Raw genomic sequence first — 27,350 nt, forward strand, 5'->3', positions numbered from 1 at the left:
GAACTTTTCCCTGCTGGCCAGTCAGGAGCCGGTCCATCTGGGGAACTCCAGTCTCTGCACGGTGTCATTGGCAGAGAGTTGAGGTCTGGCCGCTCTGATCTTTGGGGCTGTGTCCTGGAGTTGGTTCCCAAAGAACTTCCTTTTGGACCCCAGTTTATATAGTGAAATTTGAATCCTGTTTAGCTACAGCTTAACCAATCATTTTATTAAGTTTTACTAACCAATCCTAACACGTGTAACAAAATTCTTTAACCAATCCTACCCCACTACCTTAATTAATTTATACCCAGCAAAATTAATTATGTACAGACAGAAAAAATTAAAGAACCAGACAGAGACCATACAGATAAACAATAGGGAAGGGACCATAATGACAAAACAATGAAGAAATGAGGCTTTCACAACCGCAACTGGTGATAAGTGATTTTTTGACAGACAGACGCTATCAAAATAAGTTTTCTTAAAGAACCAGATCTTAAAATGGTTAATCTGGTGATAGTGGGGGCCATTAGGACGGGGGTCTCCTTCTTAACAGCCGGATATGACATTGTTTTAATGTAATTTAGATGGAATGTGAGGATATGACTTCCTGCTTCTCAGTTAATGGCCGCTGCTCTTTCAATCTAGCTGCAGACGAAGGCTTTATCGTTACACCCAGAGGGGAAGAGGTGCAGACGGAGTAACAAGGGGGAGGTGTGGAGGCGGGAGAGGTGAAGACTTAGCCCGGGACATTTGAGCAATCAGCATAGAACACTTATATGGCTCCATCCCCAGGTCTCCGAGTGCTTCACAATCCCCAGTGTAGTTAACCTCCCAGCACCCCTGGGAGGTAGGGCTATATACACACGACATAGATAGGGGAACTGAGGCAGAGGCTACATGACTTGCCCAAGGTCACACAATAGAGCAGTGGCAGAGTTGGGACTAGCTCCAACGTCTCCTGACACTGTACTGACTTGTACTAGCTGAGGATCACACATATTGACTGTAGCCCTGGTGGTGCTGGGACAATCTCCTGCTGAGGGTCTGTGCTCTGGCTCCACGTGCCGCTGCACGTCGGCTTAGTGGGTGATCCTCTCTGCTGATAAGAACTCCTGCTCTCCAGCCAGCCCCGCGTTCCCACTCCCACCCTTTAAAAAGCATTCCCCCTTTCCACAAGGTGTCTGCACGTCTAATCTCTCAGCCCCTGGCATTGGCCTGCTAAACCCAGGGTTGTGAGTTCAATCTTTGAGGGGGCCATTTAGAGATCTGGGGTAAAAAATTGTCTGGGGATTGGTCCTTCTTTGAGTAGGGGGTTGGACTAGATGACCTCCTGAGGTCACTTCCACCCCTGATATTCTATGATATGATTCTATGCACAGGCCTTTCCCTCATTGGCTTACACTGATGCAAAATTTGCATAACCGTGGCAATATCTGGAGACCCCATCTATGGTCAGGAGTCCATTATGTGCACAGCGTCCACACACCCCTGAAGTGTTCTTCTCTGCATCAAGAACACAAATGAATTATTCCTTTGCTGAGCATTTTGGGACAGTCCTTCACATACTGTGATGTGCTTAGCTCATAGGAGTTGCAGGTAGAAGAAATTGGCTGAGTCCCACTTGGTCCAATCTCCCTCGTCTGTGGAGAATCCATTCATGTAAAGTCTCTGGATCGTGTCCTTACACAGTACACCATTATAGTCCAGGACCCCATGGGGTTAGGAGCTGTACAAACACAGGACAAACAGCCTGTTCTTGCCCCCCCCCCCCGCCCCCACTCCCAAAGAGTTTACAGTCGAAGTAGGAAGTTTAAAGTGGGAGACTGTTGCAGGTGTAGAGGCAGCATGGGACACCCCAGACTATCCGGATGCCGACCAATATTGTTTCCTTGAACTCCCTGCTGGTCTGTCTGTGTCCGCCTGTTCTCTCTTGGTGGAGAGTTAGATTGGAAGCCCTTTGGACAGGGACCGTCTTTTGGCGTGTGTTCGTACAGCATCTAGTCTGTGACTGGGCTCCGTTTTCCCAGGAGGAAGGCACACGAGAACACACACAATAAATAAAAGGAGGATGAGGCAGAGGGACCAGTAGGGATGTGAGATCGGGGAGGGGGTACATAGGGAGTGCTCAGTAGGCAAGAACTGTGGAAGTGGAGGAGGTAGACGTAGCGTAAAGGGAGGAGAACGGGATGATTGTGTGGGGAAGACAGCAGAGAGGGACACCGAAGAATCGAGTTCATGTTGTGGCCCTGCCACAGGCTCCATCACTTGAGTCCAGATTTTCAAACGAGCTTTGCCCCCAGGACTGCGACAAGGGCAGTGGGCTGCGGGGAACCTGCCCCGGCCTTGGGCTGAGCCTCGAAAGTTTGGCCAAAAGTTGGTCGGTTTTCAATGACTTTTTGTTCCCAAATCTCTGTTTTTAAATCTTCCAAAAATGAAATTAGTCAAAACCAAACCAAACCGCTGAGATTTTGTTGAGACAAAACAGTTTGTTTGACTCAAACTGAACTTTTCCACTGACGTCCTTCCACAAGACGTGTCCGTCATGTTCTATGTCCCACCGGCGCAGAGCATGGCACGGCGCGTCTCCACATTTCTGGTCGGGTTTGCATTTTATTTCCTTTGCTTTATCCCGTCTTCACTTTTTTTCTTTTCCACGTTAGTAAAATTCATCCCCTTTGTTATAGCTGGAGTGTGCAGGGGAATGAGGAGATTCCCGCCGAATCCATCTCAATGTTCCCCTTCAAGATATGACCTGACCCACCTTGTCTCTGTAATATCCTGGAACCGACACGGCTGTGACACCCCTGCTTACCCTCAAGACTGAAACTTTTCCGGGGCTACTCTCTGCCTGCTGAGGCATGTTTATATGGAATCCCTGTGCAAAAAAAGTTCCTTCATTTTTGAATAGGACGATATGAGGTAGGGCGGGAGTAAACTCGATCATTTATTTGTTTGACCAGCGCTGGCTGTTTGGAGCGGATCATTGGCGTGTCGCTGGGCAACGAGAGATGCCATCCAGTGAAAGAAAAGTGCTTTGGATTTGCCCAAGTTATAGATACTTAGGGCCCAGGTCTCACCGCTTTGCAGATCATTTTACACAGGCCTGACAGGTTCCAGGTACCTGAAAGTGGGGGGTAGCTCCTTTTTAAGGCGTCTGAACACTGCCAGAGCACTGTCAAGGGGCCGTAATGTAACAGAGAATCAAGACTTCATTTTTTTCCCTTGATGGGGGAACCTAGAAAATTCAGCAGCAAAAAAGATTATGCGCCTGACCTATGTACACTAATACCGAGTTTTGATCCTGTGTTTGTCACCAAGGTCTAGAGATACTTTACCTCAGCCTTAAAGATGAAGAGTGTTTTAAGGGGGGCAAAGCTCTTGGGTAAGGGGCAAGCACGGAGGTGAATTTCACGCTACATGCCTTGTTTGTTGTTTTGATTTGCATTGTGTAACCACACACTGCCTGGGTGTGGTCTGTCCCATCTAGCAGCACTGAAACCACTTAGAGAGAGAACCGTTAATGAGTCTGCTCTGTCGCCTTAGCTAACACGCAGTTGGCTTTTAGTTCATGAGGTAGCGGCTCATGCTTTAAGCCCGCCAAGGACCGGGGTCTGTCCAAATTACAATTGCAGTAGCGGATGGGAGCCCAGTCAGGGACAAGGACCCTATGGTGCATGGCGCTGTACAAATTATACGCATTGATCCTCTGCTGTTTGGGTGTCTGATGCTGGAGTACTGAATTATTCCTTGATTCTCGCTGCATGTTTGTGTTGCCTTGACAAGCTATTAGATGATCTTGTCGTATTCTGATGGCCCTTGAGGTTTTGGAGTGACCGCAGAATCATCAGCATCTGTGGACTTGGCGGGCTTTGTCTGCAAGAACAGAAACAGCAAAGAGCAGAAACGTTAGCGACGGGAAAGCCAAAAACATTGAAGAACCGTGTCAGCTGCCCTGCACCCAGTGCCAGAAACATGCCTAGGTTACCAGGGGCCAGTCTGTTCTCACGGGGGATAGAAGGACTTGTGGGAGTGTCTAGAGTGTTAAGATTACAGCTGGGTGACATTTTTCAACTGAAACTTAATTTCAGCAAACAATGCAGATTTGGCAACATCAAACCAGTCCAGGAATTCGTCTTGGTTTGGCTGAATTGTTTGTCTCGGAACTTTTTTTATTTTTTTTTAAATCAATGTTTTGACATTTTTGAAATGAAATGTTTTTCTTTTTTTTTCTTTTTTTGGTTCACAATGACTTGTTTTGAAATTTCCTTTATTTATTTTTTTTGAAATTCACAAATGTTTGAAAATGCTTCGAATGGAACTGAAACATTTTGTTCAACCTAGGGTTACCATATTAAAACATTTTAAAAAGAGGACACTCCACGGGGCCCCGGACCCGCCCCTTCCCCGCCCTCGCCCCAACTCCGCCCCCATTCAAACCCCTTCCCCAAAGTCCCTGCCCCAACTCCGCCCCCTCCCCTGAGTGCCCCGCATTCCCCCTCCTCCTCCCTCCCAGCCACGCGAAACAGCTGCCCGAGCGCTACCGGCTTCACGGTTTGCCGGGCAGCCCCCAGACCCTGCACCCCCAGCCGTGCGCTTCCCCAGCGCAGCCGGAGCCCGGGAGGGGAATCGCCCAGCTGGGGGTGCAGGGTCTGGCAGCTCGGCTCTTCAGCTGCGCAGTGCTGAGGTGTCTGGGGGGAGCAGCAGCCGCCGCCGGAGCCGCTCTAAGGTAAGCAGGGGACAGGGATGCTGGCAAAGCATTTTCCCGGACATGTTCGGCTTTTTGGCAATTCCCCCCAGACGGGGATTTGAGGACCAAAAAGCCGGACATGTCTGGGAAAATCCGGACATATGGTAACCCTAGTTCAACCCAAAAGTTTATTTTTTTTCTTTCAACTTTTCAATTTACTGCAAATCTTCCTCCCCCTCCCTCCCCCAAAAAGTTAAGATTGAAGTGTTTCCCTTAGCTCTCCTCTTGGGTGATGGGGCTCCCCTGTTCCCTACAGGGGAAAATTCCCACTATGTCCCAAGCCCTGAAGTCAATGGAAGTCGCAACCAATTTAGGCCTTGACTTCGCATGCTACAGCTCATGACTAGAGCCCATTTGGAGTCAGCATTGCTCTGCATGGACGCTGGGGTCCGCCCACATGATGTCATTGCAGGATCGGGGCCCAACTGGATATAGAACGTGGCCTCTCAAGCAGCCATGGCCCTACAAGCCCTGAATTCCACCCTCTGATAACAAGGAGCAAACCCCTCGTGCCTGGGTTGGCTGGTTGACTGTGGCATAAATGGTTCTCTCGCTCTTCTCCGTGGACTCCAGGCCGTCCTTGGACAACTTCTCATCATCCGTTTGCGGAGGCGACTGCAATGAAAGAGACAGAGCTGTCACTCTTTCTGGCAGGAGACAAAAGCTCTGAGCGCTGGGAGATCCGGGGGGGAGACCTGGTCCCACGAGCGTCAATGGGGCCGGGAGTTTGCTCTGAGCCAGGGGTCCCCAGTGTGGGAAAGCTTCCCTCTGGTCCGGCATGGGATGGGGACTTTGGGGGTACGTCTACACAGCTCGCATCAGCCAGTCTCCGAGCCCAGGCCCGCAGACTCAGGGCTTGCAGAGCTCAGGCTCCCATGCTAAAAATAGCTGTGAATACGTTGTGACTCGGGCTTGAAGCCCGTCTCCTCCCAGCTCCTGTCTGAGCCGTAACATCTGCACAGCCGTCTTTAGCCTCACAGCCCGCGTCTGATCTGCCGACCTGCTGCTGCCGGTGAAAACAGGTGGCCGGCGCCTGATTCTCCACTGCCCCTGGCGCGGTCATTTACCCCAGTGTAGAATGCTCCCGTCCTGAGCTGGTGGCACTCGACAGGGCTGTCAATCAGCACAGAAGGAGCGGGACCATGGAGAATAGGGCCCAGGGAATCTGGCAACCTGGGCATGCAAAGGAGACTCACTGGCCTCACTTCCGTGTCTTGCTCTGGGCTGATTTGGAGGCATAAAGAGGGGCAGGGGAGCCTCCAGCCAAACCTCCCAGGTGCAGCGGGGTTTCCCTGGGGGTACAGGGTGTCCCTACACTGCCTGTAGAGGCCCTTGCCCAGGGCCACGCCGGGGGTGGACTGGCAAAGAGTGCAACTGGTGGCTTGGGAACTGTGAGCTCCCACTCTCCTGGGCCCCTGGGGCTGCTCTAAGTTGTGCTGTGGGGGCTGGTCCTCTTCCCAGACCAGATCTCAGAGCATAAAGGGGAGATAAAGTCTCTTTTGCCCTGTCTCTATCTGCACTGGCCCCTGCCACGCTCCGTCTCCTGCAGGGCTCAGCACAGAACTCAATTCACTGTGTTTAAGCATCAATTGTCATCCCTGCCTCCAGGTTTCACTGATGTCCAGCTCGTTGTCCATATTCTCCCTGAAATCAGAGTGCACCCAGCCACGGGCCCGTTACCCCAGGGGCGGGTGGTTGTTATTAGAGCCCGTAGCATGCTAGGGGTCAGCAGTCACAGTGTTTAACTCCGCCAGCCAGGAGAAGGAACCCACGCCAAATAAACATACAGGAAAGCAAGGTGTAGAGCTCCTACCTCGTTTGGGTAATGGACCTTGGAATAGATAGTTTTTGTCTCATCCTTCTTGGTCTCCAGGCTCGCTTTCGGAGTCCCCGTTCTACTGTGAGGCTAAATAGACAGACCCCCCCCAAAGCATCCATTAGTGAGCTGCACACAGATTTGCAGCAGCTGAGGCACTGAGCAATCGATCTATTGGGGATCGACTTATCGCGTCTAGTGAAGACACGATAAAATCGATCCCCGATGGCTCTGCCGTCGACTCCGGAAATCCACCGATGCAAGAGGTGGAAGCAGAGTCGACGGCGGCGCGGCAGCGGTCGACTCGCCGCCGTCCTCGCAGCCAGTCGACCTGAGAAGATACGCTATTCACGTAGCAGAAGTTGCGTATCTTAGGTCGACACCCCCCCCCCCCCCCCCCCCGTAGTGCAGACCTAGCCTTGACTTTAAACAATGCTTTGCAGAGTCAGGTCAGAGTGCAATCATCACCAGGGGCAAACGAGGTCAAAGCTGTGGTCAGAAAAGCCCCAAAGGATCGGAACGGCTGCTCATTCTCTCTAGGAGCAGCTGCCGCTTTCAGCTCGACCGAGCGTTATTGCATGTTCCAAAGGGACGTCAAAAATGTTCTGGCTGCTTCCAACCCCTCTTCCTCCTCCCCCATCACAAAGTGACCCCAGTGTTTCTGTTAGCCCCGCATATCCCTTGATTGGGGCCCCACAGTCCCATACGTGTGGTAAATCTAAGGCACTGGTACCATCAACCCATCCTGGCTATTCGTCTGGCTAAGCCGAACCACTGCCTTGAATTGGTAACGGTTTCACCACGAGGGAGCTTTAGGTGAACAACTCACCAGTGGCAAATTGCCGACTTGGGCGTAAACCGTGTTTTTTTCTGGATCGGCCTCTGCAATGAGAAGAACGTGAGAAGTAAGTGAATGGAACAGACCCCACTGCCAATGGAGACTGGGAACTGGGAGACACTGGACTAATTACATAGGGCTGGGAAGTCCCCCTGGGGTGCCCTCATCCGTTCTGTATGGTAACTTCAGACAGATGGAGAGGACATGCATTCTCCTCTCGCCTGAGTGCTTAAGGGAAATCTGTGTTATTTCTGATCCATGTTACTGGGCTCATTGGGCAATTAATTGATCTTTGATTATTAGCGGTAAATCTGCCCAATGGTCTGTGATGGGATGTTAGATGCGGTGGGATCTGAGTTACTACAGAGAATTCTTTCCTGGGTGCTGGCTGGTGAGTCTTGCCCACATGCTCAGGGTTTAACTGATCGCTATATTTGGGGTCGGGAAGGAATTTTCCTCCAGGGCAGATTAGCAGAGGCCCTGGGGGGTTTTCGCCTTCCTCTGCAGCATGGGGCACTTGCTGGAGGATTCTCTGCACCTTGAGGTCGTTAAACCACGATTTGAGGACTTCAATAACTCAGGCATAGGTTAGGGATTTGGGTGGGTGAGATTCTGTGGCCTGCGTTGTGCAGGGGGTCAGACTAGATGATCATCATGGTCCCTTCTGACCTTAAAGTCTATGAGTCGTTAAAGATCCCTGGGCACTTTGTGAATGACCAGGGGGGTTCACCTTAGAACCAGGCCAAACTCTAACTCTGGTAACTATAGCAGTGTTGCTATGCAGTATTAAACAGCTGCCATGTTCCCCCTCAGAGGTGGCTGCATTACAATGATGGGTGACAAAAATCTCCGTAAACTTTATCAATCATTTTGTAAGGCACTTTGGGATACCTAGGGATGAAAAGTACTAAGTAACTGTTCAAAGAATAAATAACAGGTGACTAGTTGTCTGTGGAGCTTTTACTTTCAGTAAAAGAAAAGACTTTTTAAATGAGTAATCTAATAGCCCAAAACAATAGTGGGGGGGGGAGGAGCGGGTTAAAGAGGGGAAAATACTTATATTTCTTCAATTCTTCCCCCTGTTTTTGTTGAAATTAAAAATTCTTTAGAAGCTCGACACTTTTTTAGAAACTTGAAAATTTGCAACCAGTTCTACACTTGCTTCAAAACAGGGAAAATGTAAAAAAACCCAAAATATTTGGGGAGGGAGAGGAAGGGGGGGTGAAAATTCAAAATTTGTGAATTTTTTACAATCAAGATTTGAGAAATTGCTCCCAGCGCTCTGATACAACCACTAAAACTTAAAACTAAGCTTAAAACCACACAGCCTTAAAACTAAACCAAAATAGCAGAGGTATCAGGGATCTGCCAGATCCCGCCCACCGCTGCCGTAGAGGGCTTGGATATCCACGTTAAGACATCTCCAACCACAAAGAGCAAACCAGGTACTTCTCCATGCATGTAGCCTTTATTTCAAATTAAGGAAAAACAACAAAGACAGAACAAATATGAAGTCTCCATGGGAGAAAGATGAATAGAACACAATGGCTCATTTTGTAACATGTCCAGTCTGCACAATCCCTCGGGCTAATTCTCCTCTAGCTTGCATGTTGTGATGATGACGACAACTCCAAAATGAGTTATTAAAAGTCCAGGGAATGGGAAGCATTTGTTGAGTGGCGACAATCCCGGCATCTTTTCTCCTTCCGTTTGGTTTCTTAGAAGGACATTTATACTTTGCAGCTTGAGAGGTTAGTCTTTCCGATTCAGGGAAGCACTTAGACACGTGGTTAGCTTTCATAGTAATTAATATCTACCTCTTGTCTAGAGCTTTTCATCAGTCAATCTCAAAGCGCTTTACAAAGGAGGTCATTATCCCCATTTTATGTAAGGGGAAACAGGCACTGAGCAGGGAAACTGATTCCTCCATGGTCACCCAGCAGGCTAGTGGAAGAGCCGATACTAGAACCCTTGTCTCCTGAGTCCTAGTCTGGGTACTGTCCACTAGGTAACACTGCCCATCAAAGCCAGCTTTAAGTCCCATAAACTGCACTGGGGCTACGAAAGTGCTTCAGTGTTCTCCTGAATACAGATACCCTCCTGGAGTGAGACAGCTGCTTATGAAGCAGCGCCCTTCCTCCTTATGTGCCATCTCCCCCAGCGTCTGCATCAGTCTTTAAACTTGTCAATGTCATTCTTCTATTTTCTTAGCTCTTGTGGGATCTTTTGCTGTTGCTTTCAGCTGCATTTGCACTAAAATACTGTTCAAAGTTACAAGTCCCATGCTTCCAAAAGTTCCTTTGTTTCACTTAAGCCGGAACCTTTCCATATTCCTGTAAGTGTCCATTCCACCTTTCTATTTGTCTTCCCTTTAACCCGGAAATCTCTCCCACGCTCCTTCACTTTCTCTGAGCTACTTGTTGTTTTACCGTCCCATCCTCACGGCCGCATCTTTGTCCTTCCCGGAAGTGGAGAGTAAAAGGTATTTTCATGCGTAGGTGCCTTGTATTCCAGATTTAACAAAAACAACAGACAAAGGAAGAACAAATGTAAAGTTGCCAGGAGAGGGAGTGAGAGCCCAGTGTGTGTTATTGGCCCTGCGACATTCTGCCTCTGAGAAAAAACACAAAGTGGCACCTGCCTCACTGCTACCTACAGCACAACCCTTCCCGTGGCTGTCCTGTGCAACCAAACCAGCCTAATGGGCAGCACCAGGCTTTGGTCTCTGGCCTAATCCCTGCACTAAGATCTCTGGCTTTTGGCCACCTACTGTATTTTCTAGGTAGATGGGGCTGCATAAGTGTCCCTCCTCCTCCTCCCCCCCTACCAGCCACTCAGCTCGCAACCTTGCCCTCATCTCCTCCAAGGAGAGAGACCGATGGAGCTGGGGGCGGAGCTGAGGGGTGGCAGTGTGAGGAACAGCTGGCAAGGGGAGGGAGGGTCTGGGGGATCAATGCCACAGACACAAACTGTGCACCCCTTAGCACCCCCCCCATTAGACACGGAGTTAAGGTCTGGGGAGGGAGGGGAGAGGGAAGCACAGCACTAGAGGGTTAGGGTGACCAGATGTCCCTATTGTATAGGGACAGTCCCGATATTTGGGGCTTTGTCTTATATAGACTCCTATTATCCCCCACCTTCGGTCCCAATTTTTCACACTTGCTGTCTGGTCACCCTACAGAGGGTATGCAGGCTAAGGGAGCTGGATGGGAGTGTGGCTGAGGGGAGTCCGGCTGAGGTGCGGGGATTGGATGGGGAACCAGCCAGAGGGGGAGTAGTCCTATGGAAATAATGCACATTACAGTAACGCCCTGCGCTGTGTGAAAGACAGTACAAAGACAGTACGCAGGAAATGACCCAGGGAAAGGAGCAAACCACCTTACGTGCATATCAGTTAATGTCCCCTCTACATTCAGTCCCAGCTGTTTGCTCCTACATCTGTTGTGGTAGCTCCTGTGACCACCATGCAGCTACCGAGAAGCTGGAGGAATTAACCTTTTGGCTGTTCGGTGGTGTTCTCCGGCTGGAGTTATTTACAAAGTTAATTTTGCAGCTGGCCAATGACTGTGCTCTACTTCAGGCCCAGCTCAGCAGTAGCTGGGTGAGATTCTGTGTTGTGCAGGAGATCAGAATCCTTGGCTTGTTGGGGATAATGACAGGGGTGAAAGTAACCGAGGACACTTACCGATACGGGGCAGGGCGGCTCTGATCCCTGAAGGGGAGGGGCATTGGGCAGAAGGGGCGGGGCTAGGGGGTCAGCATCCCCCAGCCAGCCCTTCCAGGCCACCTGTCCCATGCCGCCTGGGGCTCCCGTGTTGATTTAAAGGGCCCGGGGCTCCAGACGCCGCTGCTGCAGCTGCCTTTTAAATCGCCGGCCCCAGGGCAGCTGCTCCCTTTGCCCCCTCCCGCCTGTCGGCGGCCGGGGGGGGGGGAGAGGGACGTTAAAGCGCTGCAGGGTCCTTTTAACGTTGCTGCCCCGTCCCCCCCTCCCCGTCGACGGCCCTGCCGGTACAGACCCTACCAGCAGGGCCGCCGACAGGGGAGGCAAAAGGGGCAGGGACTTTAAAGCACTTTAATGTGGGCTGAGTATGGGCCGGTGCTGGTTCTTACTGGTACGGAGTACCAGCCCATACCGGCTCACTTTCACCTCAGGATAAGGACCTCCTTCTTGGGCTGGTTTTGCCCAGTGCCTCGTACCGGGGGCTGCATGAGGCAACAGTAATAGCACACGATTGTAACAGTCCCTTCTGGCCTTAAAATCAGAGTCCGTGTTTGCCCCAAAGGGAAAGGGGCTGAAAATCAGACTTGGAAAGTAAAATGCACTTGGGTGGGTGGGAAGAGGTGCAGGCCAGGAGGTCAGTGGGACACAGGAGACTCTTACCTGCGCTGCTAGCAGGTCCTGAAGTCCTTTTGCGAGGCTTTTGCGAGGCTGCGATGGAAAAAAACAAAAGGGGACGTGCATTAGAAGACCACAGATCAAACCAAGAGCAAAATGTCGTTGCTTCCTCTGTGTCTTTCAACCTTCTCCACACCTGGAACCCTCCCTGTCCAGCCAGGGCCGTTCCTCCCGCACTAGGGGAAGGACAGGCTGGTGGTGGGGAGAAGCAGAGCAGGGGCCTTGCTGCTCGGATGCGGATATCCTGCACCGTCTCCAAGCAAAGCCCTGCCGCAGCGGCAGCTGTTCCACTCCTTCTTTGCTGCTCTTTGCAGACCCCCCACCCCAAGCTAATCCCGCGACCCACACTGATGGGGTGTAGAGGGTAATCACCAGTTCCTTCCGTGATTGCAGAGTCCAGGCCGGGACTCAGGGAGAGCCTTACACACTGAAAGTGGGTGGAAATGGCCCCCTGAGAGCGCCTCCTACCCCCCCCCCCCCGCACTGGGGACCTCCCTGGCTGTGTTGGAGCTGGGAGAAGAGCTCTGCACCTGCCCTGCCGCAGCACCTGGTGTAGGGGACAAGTCAGGAGTGTGGCTGAAGTGTGCTGTGCTGTGCTGCAGCTAATCTCAGCAACCCAAGGCCATCGGGAGCACCAGGAAGCAGAGCATAATTAGACCAGCCTCGGGGCTGCTCTAATTTACAGCAGGGGAACATGGGGAGCAGAAAGGTGGCAGAAAACCACCTTGGTCCTTGCTCCAGGAAACAGCACCTGACAATCAGGGCCCACTGCAGCGGCTCTAGGTAGCACGGAATGGGAGCTGGGGAGCCAGAGAGGACCACGGAGTCCGTCTTTGTCCTGCAGCCTTGATAAAGATTCTGTTTGTATTCCTCAGAGCCCAGCCCAGCCTCTTCTCTACAGCGAAAGTCGTCACAGGCTGCTGCACCCTACGTCCAGCAGGAGAGTTATTCTCCCCAGAGGGCATGAGAGGGTAATCTGCCACCCCTCCTCTGCAGCGCCCAGTGGAGTTACACTGGGGGGGTGGGGGGCTTTACAATCTGTACCAGCCCCCTCCCCTGGCCTTTTTAGCAGCATTGCATCTGCCTCAATCGAAACGCCTCCTAGCGCAGTGCGCTCCTATCGGGGCTGGGACTTTGCAGTCACAGTCCAGCCTTTGTACCGCGTCAGCTCCGAAGGGCAGGGGGCTTTGCCTTGCAAAGCATCATGGTCCTGCCTCAGTGCAGGGGGCGGGACGGGGTGACCTCGAGGCCCCTTCCAGCCCGACATTGCAATGATTGACACCTATTGTGCTACAGAAGCTGTTGTTATTCCACCCCAGTGAAGAAACTTGCCTGTTTTGCGCCACAGAGCAACGCTGGAAAAGCCGACGATGACAATAACAATTGGAACTGCAATTGCAGCTGTATTGGCAGGTTGGAAGTGATGTGGGTTTGCTTAAAAGAGAAAATAAATAGTTCAGTGACAGTGAAGAAAACGGCCATGAGATGTAACTGAAAAGCGCATTCCTCCTCTACACCACAACAGGATGCCCGTGTGGGCTGCAGGTCGGCAGTTTTCAAACCATCTCCCGAGACCCACCAATAGTTTGCAGGCTCCTCTCCTGCTGCTACAACCAGCCAAGCAGTAGGGGAATGTTTGGGAGGCCATGTCCTGCCTCAGCACTGAGTGTTGGTAAATAACCCTCATTCAAAGACCGTTGTTTGTCCTGCTGACCAGTACAGTCGCCTTGTTCGCTTGTCCTCCCTGGTCTGTCTGAATCCAGCTGTCTCCTGTCTTATCTCTTTGGGGCAGGGACCCTCTGTTTTCGTTCCGTGTTTGCACAGCGCACTGGGGTCCCCGTTTGTGACTAGGGCTCCCAGCTGCGACAGTAATACATTATTATTATTATAGTTTAGCCACTCCATGGTGTTACGTGAAGGGAAAATGGCAGATGTCTTGTGCAAGGACAAACAACACATTTAATTAGGAAAAAAAAAAACTTGGGGAGCTTTGGGCCTCAGTCACATTCACACCCCGGCTCCTCCCCACCACTCTGGCATTGTAAAGCAGACTTAGAGTGAGTGTAAATATAACTTCCACCCCCGTTTGAGATCCCTGCATGCTGCCATTGCCATGTAAAGGCACCAGAGGAAGAGCTTTTGAGGGGGAAATACAAAGCGCCTGATTCACATGGACACTGAGTTCAGTGGACAGACATAGCCAGAAGTCCATGGAGCGACGCCGATTTCTATTTGCTGAGGATCTGTCCCGTTTTGTTTACGTTCCTCCAGATGCTTTCAGTACTCCAGCCCTGTAGGGGACCCCAGCAATAGCTTGAGTTATTTCCCTATGTCAATGCCAAGCCTCCTGGCCTGTCTCTGCAGTGATGTTTTCCAATGGACCTAAAGAGTTTCTTCCATTTGAACCCAGGTTTGCTCCTGAATTACCACTTATTGGGCCAGGGTCCCCAGCTAATGGAAAGCGGCATAGCTGTATTGACTTCAGTGGAGCTATGCTGATTTATACCCGCTAACATCTCCAATATTGCCAACCTCCAAATGTCCAAATATCACGAGATTCAAAGTAATATTAATTTTTATTTTTCTTCTGTTTATTGAGCCCTTAGGGGTCTATAACCACAAGGACTAGAAACTTAGGTCTCCCCCGCCTCCCCATGAAAGCTGTGATCTTATGTAATCCCATGATTCCCGGAGCTGGGGCTTGAAGAAAAACAGTAAATATCACAATAAAATGGTGAGAGTTGGCAGCACTGGATCTAGCCCCCCGAGACAGTAATTAGCTGGCAGTTAAAAGCAGACAAGACGGTAAGAGTGGCTCACCAGTGGTGGTGGTTGTTGTGGGTGCTGACGTCATGTGGTAAAGTGGCGTTGTTGCAATGTGCGTGATGGAATACAGCATAGGGAAGAGAATGGGGACAAGGGAATAAGTGTATCTGGAAAGACACCATGTTCCCGACGCAGACCCAATGCCAAGGAAAAGCATGTGTGTGTGCATGAGTAATATCCCTTGTGCGCCCAACCACCACCCACCCTCTCTCCACCCGCACATCCCACTTGGAGTACCAGGAAGAGGGAGGAACTAATAGCTCCATTCTGTTTCTCCTAAGTAAGGCCAGGGAAAGTCAGTAACAGTCTCCACCTAGACTGGAGTATGAGCCGCAGGGGGACTAGATCTTCATGTAGAAGAAAAGGGAGTTAGACCATTCTTCTTCCATCAAGTGCAAGTCCTGCTCCAGCTACTGGCAGGAATTCTTGGGGTCCCAAAAATTCCTCACATAGGCAACAGCTCCTTCTGCTTCTCCCACCTCTGATCCCACTGATGTATGCCCCAGTGAAGAGGCAGGAGGGGAGAGACCTCTGCAGTTCTTGGCTGCCTCCAAAAATGGAAGTATCTAAAATATCCCATGATATTTATGAACTGGTGGAAACAGGAATTATGGGGACTCCTGGGACTCAGCCTGATTCTCAGAATTTCTCAGAAAGATAAATATTTGAGCTTCTATATTCTGTGCTTATCCATCACTGGGCACCCAAGTTCTTCAAGTACTAATTGTCATTATTTGCCTTCTTACTCCCTTTTAAAGAAGTCATCCTTATACTTTCATCTCCATAACAATAGATAGGTTTGAAAAATGAAAAATAATTTCTTGATTTTTTAAAAAATTGTTTGTTATGCAAGGTTCAAAATGGACCCTTTTAAATGATATGATTGCAATATATTTAATCAATTTTTTATCAAACTCATTGTTGAAATGGTTATCAAAATTAAACAATTATTTTATTACCAAAACCAGTGTTTTCCCATTAACCAAACATATAACCATTTTCATTTAAAAAATAAAAGAGTCAATTTTTCATGAAAAATTTTGGTTTTGTAAAAAGATCATTTTTCAGTGCAAAAACTTTTCAGATGAAAAATGTCAACCAACTCTAGGTAACAATCAGTTCTGAGTGAGAGAGTGCATTTCTACTCTTCTACTGACCCAATCAATCTATGATTACAATGAGCCTGCTCCTGCCATTGACTTGAGAGTTCTGCATATGACAAGTGGGCCCTTTAGTATCATTGACATTTATGGGTTAAAAAAAAAAAAGTCTTTGATGCAGCGAGAGTTACCTTTGCAAATGGTCTTTGGAAACTCTGTCCTGGAGCTGTTACTGACGGGGTTCTGGGCTGTGCAGGTGACGGCCAGGTGAGCATCACGGGGGCTCAGAGAGATGTGCAGAATGGACTCATTGGGTACAACAGCGCCCCCTGCTGTGTGAGTCCAGCTGTAGGTCACATGCTCCCCTCCATCCCTGACAGTGCAGCTCAGGTTGTAGTTACAGGTTTCACTCACACAGGTCACTGAGTCACAGACGACAGCTGGCTCCGGTACTGGCTCTGCCGGGGGGATGGCAGAGAAAGCAAAATATGAAAACGCTGCAGTCTTACAAGCAACTGCATGAAGACACCAGGACAGCAGAACCACAGGTATCACAGAATTACAGAATATATGGAAAAGACTCATAGACTTTAAGACCAGAAGGGACCATTGTGATCATCTAGTCTGACCTCCTGCACAACGCAGGCCACAGAACCTCACCCACCCAGTCCTATAACAGACCCAGACTATCTGGCTGAGTTACTGACATCCTCAAATAATGATTTAACGACTTCAGGTTACAGACAGAGAAACCACAATTTACCTATCCTAGAGCACATCCTGTAAGCAATGCAGGATTGCGCCATACAATATACTTTCCAGGGCTTTCTCTATTCCAATTTTAAGTGACTCAAGTGATGGAATCATCTAGTAGAGATGTGTACAGATATTCCTATTTGAATTCATATTGGATGATAATTGTATTCAAGGGTCCTTATTCAGAAATATCCACATTCAGGAAATCTTAGGGGTAATGGCACAATATTTATTTTGTGAGTTCTATTATGGTTCTTAGAACTCACATGAAGTGGAGTTCGTATACAGCTTGGAATGAGGGAAAGAGAGCTGAATAGCTGGATGGTGTCTCAATCATGCAGAAAGACAAGGACAGGACTTCCTTTTCCTTCCCTGCAAAGGATTCTGGGCAGGGAAGCCCTCTATAAAACTCCCTGGCTTTCAGTTGGGAGTCACAGTTGGAGGAAGCAGTTGGAGGAGGAAGGGGTACAAGGAGGAGCTTGGGCCTGGTGGAGTTATGTTATGGAAGGTGTTCCCTGTTTTTAATTTAAAAAATTTGGTATTATTTTTAATCCCCCCTAAACAGGTGATGCAGGGGTGGGGCATGCAGGGTCCCCAGATTTCCTGCTTGGCTTATACTGATAATGCTCAGTAACTCTGCTGAAGCCAGCTGTCCTCACTCTGCTCCTCCAATATCAGGAGGCATGGGTTGTCTCTACCTCTGAACTGGGTCTTGCTGCTTTATTGGACAACCTTGCTGCTGTACTCTACTACACCACACCTACTTTGTAAAACAGAGAGGGAGAGAGAGAGAGAGAGAAACCTTTCCCTTCCTAGGAATCAGCTGAAGGACTTTTGGGTCTGGATGCAAGATGCTTTTACAGCTGCCAAGTTTCATACAACTCCATGTGTCATTATTTATGCAAATTATCAAATGAGCTTACTTGCAAATAATTTGCATAAAACCATAAACTTCAAGGTCAACACACCTTGCCCCAAAAAGTGGCAGAGGTAGGGAATGGAACTGCACAAAACCTGGCAACTGTGGTGGGTAGGTACTGGAAGTTGTGGGTGTAGGAGGGAGTGGAAGAAGGGTACCACAGCATGTATGGGACGTGCTGGTGGCTTTCTAGTAGGTAGTGGAGTAGGAGAGGGAGGCTGGGGGTGGATGCTGGGTTTTCTGTAACTGCTGAAGTGCCTGGGAATTGTTGTCTACTAGTTGTCTGGGGCTGCTGAGGGACCTTGCCACACCTGGTAGGGGAAGAGCCTCACCTCATGCTGCTGTCACTACCACCTTCTCCTCCAGCCACTGCTGCCATCTCCCACTCTTCCAGACTCTGATCCAGCCGGGGAGAGACAGAGGAGGCGCCTGGCTGCCAAACTAGAGACCTGCAGCCTGCATCTTTTCCACATCCTGAATGGATGCAGAAGAACTCAGCTGAGCTGAGGGGGTGCATGATGACAGGCATTGCCAAATGTATGAGTTTCAGGCGAAATGCCAGACACCTGGCAGCCCTGAATTGGTGGCTCTTTCTCCGTTGTAGACAAGGGCATAGAAAACCAGACAGAGCTTGGTTGATTCAGGTCTCAGTTACATGGGACTTACACCAGCATGACTCCACTTACTTCAAAGCAGTCACACCACTGTAAACCTGGTATAAAGGAGTGATGAATTGGGGCCTCCCACACACTGCTGCAAAGTCAGCTTGGGGTGGTAAGTGGGAGAGGATGTCCTGGTTGGTGGAATAGTTTTTGTTTGTTATATGGGAGTTCAGTGTTCTCAGTAAAATGCCACCAGGTGTAATTTTTACTTTGTGAAATGTTAAAATTAAAATAAAGTAAAAAATCTGCCCCAGACTTACTGTACACACGCAGTGTGAAGCGCTTGGTAACAGAGCCTTTATCCGTGTTTACGGCCGCTCTGTATTGTCCCGTGTCCTCCATCCGCAGGTGGGTGATCTGTAGAGAGTAGCTCTGGTCAAGGATTCCCAGGCGTCCGCGGTAATTTGTTTTGTCTATCAGAAGGACATTGGGTGGTTTCCCTGGTGTTACAGTTACTAGACTGTTTGTGTTTACAGTCCAGGCAGCGATCTCGAATTGCTCTGCTGCTGGGATCTCCAGAGGGAAAGTGACCGACCCTCCCAGAATCCCGCTCAGCTCCATCGTGCCTGCATTTTTGGTACATGGAAGGAAAGAAAAGGAGGCTTTAGGAACAGATCGACCACACACCCCATCACAACAAGTCAAGCACATTCCACACCCACTCCCCAGGCAGTGCAGCTAAGCAGAGCCTTGGAAGCGTATTGCTTTCAGTTTATTAAAAATGTGCTTTTTCTGAATTCTAAGCCCATGAGCATATACTTACAGAAGAATATGCAGAGTCATATAGGACCAATACCCACCTCAAAACTTCCCATATCACTCCCTCCTTCCCCAAAGACACAGGCAAATCATAGGAAAATGGCTGAGCTTTGCAACCTGCCCTGAAGATCAACACACCTGGGCTCTGTGAAACCAGTGTGGAGGTAATTTTGCTGAAAATGCTTTGCCACCAGTTTCCAGGTGATTAAATATGGGAGTTGTTAGCTTGAGCAGCTCAGATGATATTAAACCCAACACCTTACATTGCACCCAGAAATGAACTGGAAGCTAGTGAAGATCTCAACACAGCGGGGTAAAAATTTCCCTCCAAAATCAGACTCTACAAGCCACAGTGGAATAAATCATTTTGTGCTCTTGGATGAGGCAGAGGGCCTTCTTGATGGTTCTGTTACTTCTTTTGGTTTGTTCCCTGTCTACCCCTTCACTTCCCATGGGCAACATGGCAGAAACAAGTTTTTAGGGGGTTGGGTTTTATGAAGCTGGATTCCCCAGTTTGTCAAGTTCACTTTGTGCTTCTCACATGGCAGCTGAAGAACTGCCTTGGAGAATTCCCCCTGTGGAGGAGGAATCGCCACTGGCTGCCAAGCTGGTGGAGGTGGATTTGTTGCACCAGCTCTGATCCCTATCCCTGCTGCTTCCTGCACCGCAACTCTGGGGGTCATGTCAGGGTCTGTGTCGAGGAATGAGAGGGGAGAAGGCATGGTAGAGTCAGAGGTGGCTTAAGGTTTTCTGGGGCCCTAGGCCAGAGCAAGTGGGGGCTCCCTCCCCATCCCTTCCGCCTGCAGCTCCTGTTCCACCCCTTCTGTCTGCAGCCCTGCCCACAGCTCCACCCCTTTCTGCCCCTTCCCTGGGCCTGCCCCTGTTCCACCCAGGGTCCCCCCCATTCCTTCCCTACTGCAGCCCCACAACCTCTTTTTCTCTTTTCTGCCTCCCCCCCGTCCCAACTGCGGCCCTAAGATTAGAGAAGCTCTGTCCACATGGCTTGGCATGGCCCGGGGCGCGGTGGGGAGTGAGAGCTCCTCCAATCCCAGGGCTGCAGTGGGGGTCCAGGTGCTGGGGCTTCCCCTGCCACCCCCAATGCTTCTGCAGGAGACCAGGGTTGGGGTGCTGGGTGCTTCTGCCGGAGAGCAGGATTGGGTGCAGGGGCTTCCCATGCTGCCCCACAGCTTCTGCTGAGGGTGGGTGGGGGGCCCTGAGGCTTCCCCTGTCTGGCACTTCTGCCATACCGCGGCTGCTTCCAGGGATGGGGTTGGGCAGGGGCAGCTGCGGGGAGGCCTCCCCCATCCCACAGTTGCTGCCACAGAGCAGGGTTGGGGCATGGGGTTTTCTGGGGCCCCTAAATTGGCCGGGGCCCCTGGGCACGGGCCCCGTCGGCCCTGTGGCTAATCCGCCACTTGATAGAGTGAGTCTCCACTATGGCTGATATCCCACTACCCATCTGTAGCTTTAACCTACCTGGGGCTGGGTGCATGAGAATCAGGAAACTATAGCCAAGTTGCACCCCGCCACCCCCCACCCCTTCTCCAAGCTGTGCTCAGGCACCATAAGAATCAAGCCCATAGCTTCTTTAGTGATGAGCAGGGTATAAATGAAAATGTGGAGATAAGAAATGAAAAAGAAGAGGAATGGAGGCTGAGGAGTAGAGAGGAGAGGGCTGGGAGGGAATGGGAAAGGAGACCAGGTCTGAGATGCAGGCAAGGCCAATAATAAATAACAATAATGGTCCCTAGGACCCTGCTCCTCCCACGTAAAGGAACAGCTTGGGATTGTGTTGTTTTTCGCTGTTACACTTAAAGCTAAAAAGATGACGCCTCAGTGGTGCCTTTAGCTCTTCTTCTGCTGTCCTGTGACTCTGGACAGGAAACAGCCGCTCACCCTGACAGCATGGGACTGACAGATGTGGAAACCCCCAGAGACTAATCTATCTGGACAAGACAAGAAATGTCTCAGCCGCTACGGGTTCATTAACTGGATGTGTCAGAGATCACAGCTTAGTGAGATGTGTAAGGCCAAATGTGTCCCTCCTACAGCTCCATATAGTAGTTACAGCTCTCTAATGACTGGACAGACAGACAGAGACGAACCAGAGCCCAGGGTCGGCTTTACTGTGTGTTGGCTCTCGACCAGGCTGGCTGTGGCAGGCAGGGAAAATGCCTGTCTCAGTTAGAAATCAAGTTGCAGGAGTGATGCACTAACTATTTCGAACCAGATTCTGATCCCTCACTCAGTGTGTGCCACCTCACAGTACTGCCAACCGGGAGTGTCAAAACTCCTGAGTCAAGCCCCCCAAAATCAAGAGAATGGCTTAGAAATCATAAGATTTTTTTTTAAATAATAAATTTGGGGCTCTTTCTGTGGGCCCTCTAGTGTTGTAGCCTTTACGGGGTCACGACTTCAAACTAGAAACGTACTTTTCTTTTTAAAGGAAAGCTGAAATTCTCACTTAATCACCAGACTCCAGGAGCTGGGGCTTTAAGAAACACCCCCAGACTCTGACTTTGCTCTGGAAGTAGTTCGTTGGGCCCATTGCATTCTGTACTCTTGCTCTCGTTGAGTAGTACCTTTAAAGCCATTTGTGGTGTAAGATGCTATCTAATATAATTAAGAGACATCAGAATCTGACCCTTACGGTACATCTACACTGGAATAAAAGTCACGTGGCCTGGCCGCGGCTGGCCTGGCACAGCTGACGGGGGCTTGCAGAGCTTGGGCTGCGGGGCTGTAAAATTGCTGTGTAGACGTTCGGGATCGGGCTGGAGCCTAGGCTCTGGGACCCTGCGAGGGGGGAAGATCTCAGAGTCCTGGCTCCAGCCTGAGCCCAAACATCTCCACTGCAATTCTGTGAGCCTGAGCCAGCCGCGGCCGTGCCCAGGTCGTTGATTGCAGTCACACACTCAGCGTCTGGACAGTCTATACTCCATTAAAGTCAATAGGATGGTGTAGTGGGGCAGTGTGGTTCCCCGCTGCCCTGGAGAGAGACAAGCCCCAGCTAACCTCTCTACAGATGGTTTGGCCCTGATGGGATGTCTACAGTGCATATGAGAGCGTCACATGTACCAGAGCTCGTTGATCAATCAGCTTGCTAGAAATAGCTGGGTAGCTGTGGCAGCATGGGCTTGTACAGCGGTTCCCCAACTTCATTGCACCACGACCCCCTTCTGACAACAAAAATTACTACATGGCCCCACGAGGGGGACCAAAGCCTGAGCCTGCCTGAGCCCTGCTGCCCTAGGTCGGGGGGACAAAGTCAAAGCCCGAGCCTGAATCCCACCACTCCGGGTTGGGAGGCAAAAGCCGAAGCCCAAGGGCTTGTAAACCGAGCCTTGCTACCCAGGGCTGAAGCTCTCGGCCCTGGGCGGTGGGGCTCGGGCTTCAGCCCCGGGCCTTAGCAAGTCTAACGCCAGCCCTGGGGACCCCATTAAAACAGGGTTGCGACCCACTTTGTGGTCCCTCCCGACCCCCAGTTTGAGAACCGCTGGGCTAGTACAATCCCTCCTGGGTACGTACAGTAGTAGGGTGGCCAAGCCTCTTCCACCGTCCCGTCATTTGGCTCCATGGCTGGTTTTAAGGCGTTGGCAAGATCAAGGCTGGCTCTGATACGTGTGCTGCGATCACACCCACTGACTGCCGTGTAGCTGTAGCCTTCAGGATTTACTGCCTACAGCTAGGCTCCGATGGAGGGTTTATTTAATCTCGTGATTTGCCCCAGGTGTGCACATTTTCTCTGCCCCCTCCCTATTTGCTCTCCTTTTGCCACATGAGTTTAGGGAAGTTGGGTGGCGGGGGGGGGGAGTGTGAGGTCTGCCCATAGCAGTCTGTCATTTATTTACATCGTGGGTGGCAGCCACTGCTCATCCCTCACTGACTGCAGCCGGGATCAGATTCTGAGTCGCTCTACACTTGCGTGAGCCACTGTCAAGATTGCACAGGCTCAACTTGGACCTGATTCGCCTCTGGTTCACACGAACGCCTCGCCAGCGGCGTCTCCTCTGGTTCACACGAACGCCTCGCCAGCTGAGTCTCCTCTGGTTCACACGAACGCCTCGCCAGCAGAGTCTCCTCTGGTTCACACGAACGCCTCGCCAGCAGAGTCTCCTCTGGTTCACACGAACGCCTCGCCAGCGGCGTCTCCTCTGGTTCACACGAACGCCTCGCCAGCAGAGTCTCCTCTGGTTCACACGAACGCCTCGCCAGCAGAGTCTCCTCTGGTTCACACGAACGCCTCGCCAGCGGAACTCAGTGGAGCTATTCCTGATTCACAGCAGCGTCAGCGAGCGAGACGAGAATCAGGTCCTCGCTGTGTAGGGAAGCAGCACCCGGAAGTGGTTTTCTGTTCTTCTTTCCAGCCTCCTCCGGACTCTGAAGCATTCCCTGTGCACAGCTAAGAAGCCTCACCACAGGAAGAGCAAGAGTGACGATGAGCTAACCCCTGGGGATTGGTGATGAAATACAGAGCTCTGCCTCTACGTCCCTGGTCCAGCTGTTCCAACCAGTCACTGTGGTGGCTGTGTAGTGGCTGCTGTGTGACGTGAGTTGGTGGAATCTACGCAGAGCCTGATGGACACGTGTCCAAATGACAATCTGGTCCATTGCTGGCGTCTAGACACCTAGGTCTGAATGATCCATGGAGACGATTCATTTCTGACACCTAGATGTGGTTCCTCCAGGTCTGGGTTCAGGCAGATGGGGAAGTTTGTGCCGCCACGGCCCGTGATACACCTGCGGGTGGAGGACCTGTGTCTCCAGGGTTGTCAGTTTGGTGCCTTTCACCAGCACGAAATTCATCAAGGATTCAGACCTGAAGTCCTCCATTGGTCCAGACTCCCCATTGTGCCATCACTGGGAGATTTGCTGAAATTTTGGGGCTGGATGCTACCCTCCCGAAATTAGTCAGTGCGTTGTCAGCTGATTTGGTAATTAAGACAATGAGCTGGGACCCAGGAAATCTGCATGTGGTTCCCAGCACTGTCAGACTCATATGTGACCTTGGGCAGGTCATTTAATCCTTGTGTCAGTTCCGCCATCTGTAAAAATGGGGATAATGATCCTCCCTTTGGCCTGTCTAGTCTGTTTAGACTGTAAGATCTTCAGGGCAGGCCTGTCCATTGCTCTGTACATGCGCAGGCCTAGCACACGGGGGTCCTGATCTCGGTCGAGCTAGTGTAATAAATATAAATCTTCAATTTTTTTGACTAACGCTCTGTTCCTCATGCCCTGCAAGTAGTTAATTCTGGACTATGGCACAGCAAACACCAGAAAAATCAGACGGAAAGGATGGAAATAGTGAAAGAAGATGAATAAAGCACATTGGCCTTAAAAACCTACTGGGTGAGCTCCTGGCCCCATAGAAGTCAACTGAAGTTTTGCCATTGATGTCAGTGGGAGCCAGGACTTCACCCTGTGAGTGGGGAGATGGAAACTTGAGTCAAGTGCTACCATGGGATTGGTGGGGCCAATCCAGTCTTCCTGGGTCCGTCTGCCTGCCCCATGAGGTTAGTTCCAGAGCTCACAGGATGGTTATATGGTCCTGAGTTTATTTCTGGCACCTTGACTGGACTCAGCATCACAATAGGATTATATATGGAGATATACCTATCTCAGAACCGGAAGGGACCTTGAAAGGTCATTGAGTCGAGTCCAGTCCAGTCCCCTGCCTTCACTAGCAGGACCAAGTACCATCCCTGACAGATTTTTGCTCCAGATCCCTAAGTGGCCCCCTCAAGGATTGAACTCACAACCCTGGGTTTAGCAGGCCAACGCTCAAACCACTGAGCTATCCCTCCTCCCCCAATGCATTGATATGTGTCAATCATCATGCACTGATGTGATGACATGGCATGATGATTGCAACATGGCAGTGTGGCATCATGATTCTGGTTTCAGCATTCGGTTAAAGATACGTAGGTGGCTAATGACAGTTCAGCCTCACTGTGAAGTGCCCTGACGGAGCATCTATCCCAGCTAGAGTCTGAAGAATGTACAGATGGAGGCCCCGGTTCTTCACCATATGGCACCTGGGGTTGTCATGTGCACCTCTACAGATCCTTCAACTTTACTGAAGTCAACAGAACTGCACGGATTCTGGCCCCTGGCTGTGCTACACCCACTTTGCACTTACTTTTCACACGTGTAAATGACGGCACAAGGTGCTAAGCAGTGGAAGAATCAAGCCAAGAGATAGGAAATGAGGGTGTGAAGAACAGAGTTAGCTGTAACCACTGTGACCTCCATAGGTTCCAGTTAGACTTCATGGTCAGGCAGGGTTTATACCTTTCTCCAGAACGTCAGATTCTAAAAGAAGGTCCCTTAGCTCTTAGAAATGTGAGTGGACAGAATATAGATGATATTACTCCTGATTGCAGCATTTCTGATCTTCCTTTATCTCTGTAGGGAATCGGGAGCTTCTATTTCTGGTGAAATTGCTTCACAGTTTCTGAGAATTCAAGATGTTAAGCATCAGTGAGAGGGAACTGGACCTGAAAATAGAGAACCTGGCTCAGTGGACGTCCATGGGTGCAGCTCTGTTGGAGCAATGCTAATTTGTGCCAGTTGATTAGTTGACAGAATGTTCCTTCTAGCACAGAAGCTTTGTGGAAACTACTAAGCATGGTATGTAACCTCTAATTTAAATCAGCTTCTCTACCAGATGACTGGCAGACAGCTAATGTGACACCAATTTTTAAAAAAGGCTCCAGAGGCGATCCTGGCAATTACAGGCCAGTGAGCCTAACTTCAGTACCGGGCAAACTGGTTGAAACTATAGTAAAGAACAGAATTATCTGACACAGAGATGAACATGATATGTTGGGGAAGAGTCAACAGGGCTTTTGTAAAGGGAAATCATACCTCACCAATCTATTAGAATTCTTTGAGGGGGTCAACAAACATATGGGCAAGAGTGACCGGTGGCTATAGTGTACTTGGACTTTCAGAAAGCCTTTGACGAGGTCCCTCACCAAAGGCCTTTAAGCAAAGTAAGTGGTCATGGGATAAGAGGGAAGGTTCTCTTATGGATCAGTAACTGGTTAAAAGATAGGAAACAAAGGGTAGGAATCAATAGTAGTTTTCAGAATGGAGAGAGATAAATAGTGGTGTCCCTCAGGGATCTCTACTGGGACCAATCCTATTCAGCATATTCATAAATGATCTGGAAAAGAGGTGTGGCAAAGTGAGGTGGTAAAATTTGCAAATGATACAAAATTATTCAAGATAGTTAAATCCAAAGCAGACTGTGAAGAGCTACAAAAGGATCTCACTAAACTGGGTGACTGGGCAACAAAGTGGCAGATGAAGTTGAATGTTCATAAGTGCAAAGTATTGCACATTGGAAAACAGAATCCCAACTAGCCTTACAAAACAATGGGGTCTAAATTAGCTGTTACCACTCAAGAAAGAGATCTTGAAGTCGTTGTGGATAGTTCTCTGAAATCATCCACTCAATGGGCACCGCAGTCAAAAAAGCGCATAGAATGTTGGGAATCATTAGGAAAGGGATAGACAATAAGAAAATATCATATTGCCACTACATAAATCCCTGGTACGCCCACACCTTGAATACTGCATTCAATTCTGATCACCCCATCTCAAAAAAATATCAAAATTGGAAAAGGTACAGAGAAGGGCAACAAAAATGATTAAGAGGTATGGAACAGCTTTTATATAGGGAGAGATTAATAAGACTGGGACTTTCCAGCCTGAAAAAAATGACTAAAGCAGGATATGATAGAGGTCTATAAAATCATGACTGGTGTGGAGAATGTGAATAAGGACGTGTTATTTACTCCTTCCTATAACCCAAGAATTAGGGGTCACCCAATGAAATTAACAGGCAGCAGGTTTTAAACAAACAAAAGGAAGTACTTCTTCACACAACATGTAGTCAGCCTGGGGATGTTATGAAGACCAAAACTATAACGGGATTCAAAAAAGAAGTAGATAAGGTCATAGAGCACAGGTCTAGCAATGGCTATTAGCCAGGATGGGCAGGGATGCGACCCCGTGCTCTGGGTGTTCCTAGCCTCTGACTGCCAGAAACTGGGAGTGGACAACAGAGGATGGATCACTTGATGATTGCCTGTTCTGTTCTGGTCACTCCCTCTGAAGAGGGAAGAAGTACTCCCTCTGAAGCATCTGGCAATGACCACTGTCAGAAGACAGGATACTGGGGTAGACAGACCATTGGTCTGATCCAGTATGGCCCTTCTTAAATTCTTGTGTTCATCCCTTAATCACTGTACAAAGCAACACAAAAAATTTGCTTTAGCAGTTGTAGTCCAAACATATAGCAGTAGGATTACTGAGAGAAAGAGATTAGAGAGGATGGTATATACTGTGATAGACAGATGAGGACATATTGAGATAGATGGATAGACAGATCGATTTGGATGGGGATAGATGAATGGATGGATAGGCAGGGATTCACCCCGTGAGTCAGGAAACAGTCCAGAGACCTTCCCCTCTGGTAGAAGCTACAGTCCAGGTCAATTCCTCCTGTGTTTGATCAGGAGTTGGGAGGTTTGGGGGGAACC

General features: G+C 49.8%; 1 protein-coding gene across 4 annotated transcripts in view; it reads right to left on the reverse strand.

The window, feature by feature from the left end:
• Nucleotides 1-2,714: 2,714 nt before the first annotated feature.
• Nucleotides 2,715-27,350, reverse strand: part of LOC128827042 (SLAM family member 5-like) — a 39,573-nt gene continuing 14,937 nt past the window's right edge. For 2 of the 4 annotated variants that reach the window (XM_054010737.1, XM_054010734.1), the window contains exons 2-10: nt 18,303-18,608; nt 15,897-16,163; nt 14,600-14,623; nt 13,112-13,213; nt 11,765-11,812; nt 7,375-7,427; nt 6,543-6,635; nt 5,243-5,344; nt 2,715-3,855 (exon numbers count right to left, since the gene is read on the reverse strand). In XM_054010737.1, coding sequence (XP_053866712.1) covers nt 3,769-3,855; nt 5,243-5,344; nt 6,543-6,635; nt 7,375-7,427; nt 11,765-11,812; nt 13,112-13,213; nt 14,600-14,623; nt 15,897-16,163; nt 18,303-18,603 — 1,077 coding nt within the window. In that variant the 5' untranslated portion in view covers nt 18,604-18,608 and the 3' untranslated portion in view covers nt 2,715-3,768. Of the gene's footprint in view, nt 3,856-5,242; nt 5,345-6,542; nt 6,636-7,374; nt 7,428-11,764; nt 11,813-13,111; nt 13,214-14,599; nt 14,624-15,896; nt 16,164-18,302; nt 18,609-22,329; nt 22,386-27,350 lie in introns of those variants that run through there. The other 2 variants (XM_054010735.1, XM_054010736.1) reach the window with 2 other exon arrangements.

Source organism: Malaclemys terrapin, chromosome 21 (assembly GCF_027887155.1).
Source record: "Malaclemys terrapin pileata isolate rMalTer1 chromosome 21, rMalTer1.hap1, whole genome shotgun sequence".
Taxonomy (NCBI): Eukaryota; Metazoa; Chordata; order Testudines; family Emydidae; genus Malaclemys; species Malaclemys terrapin.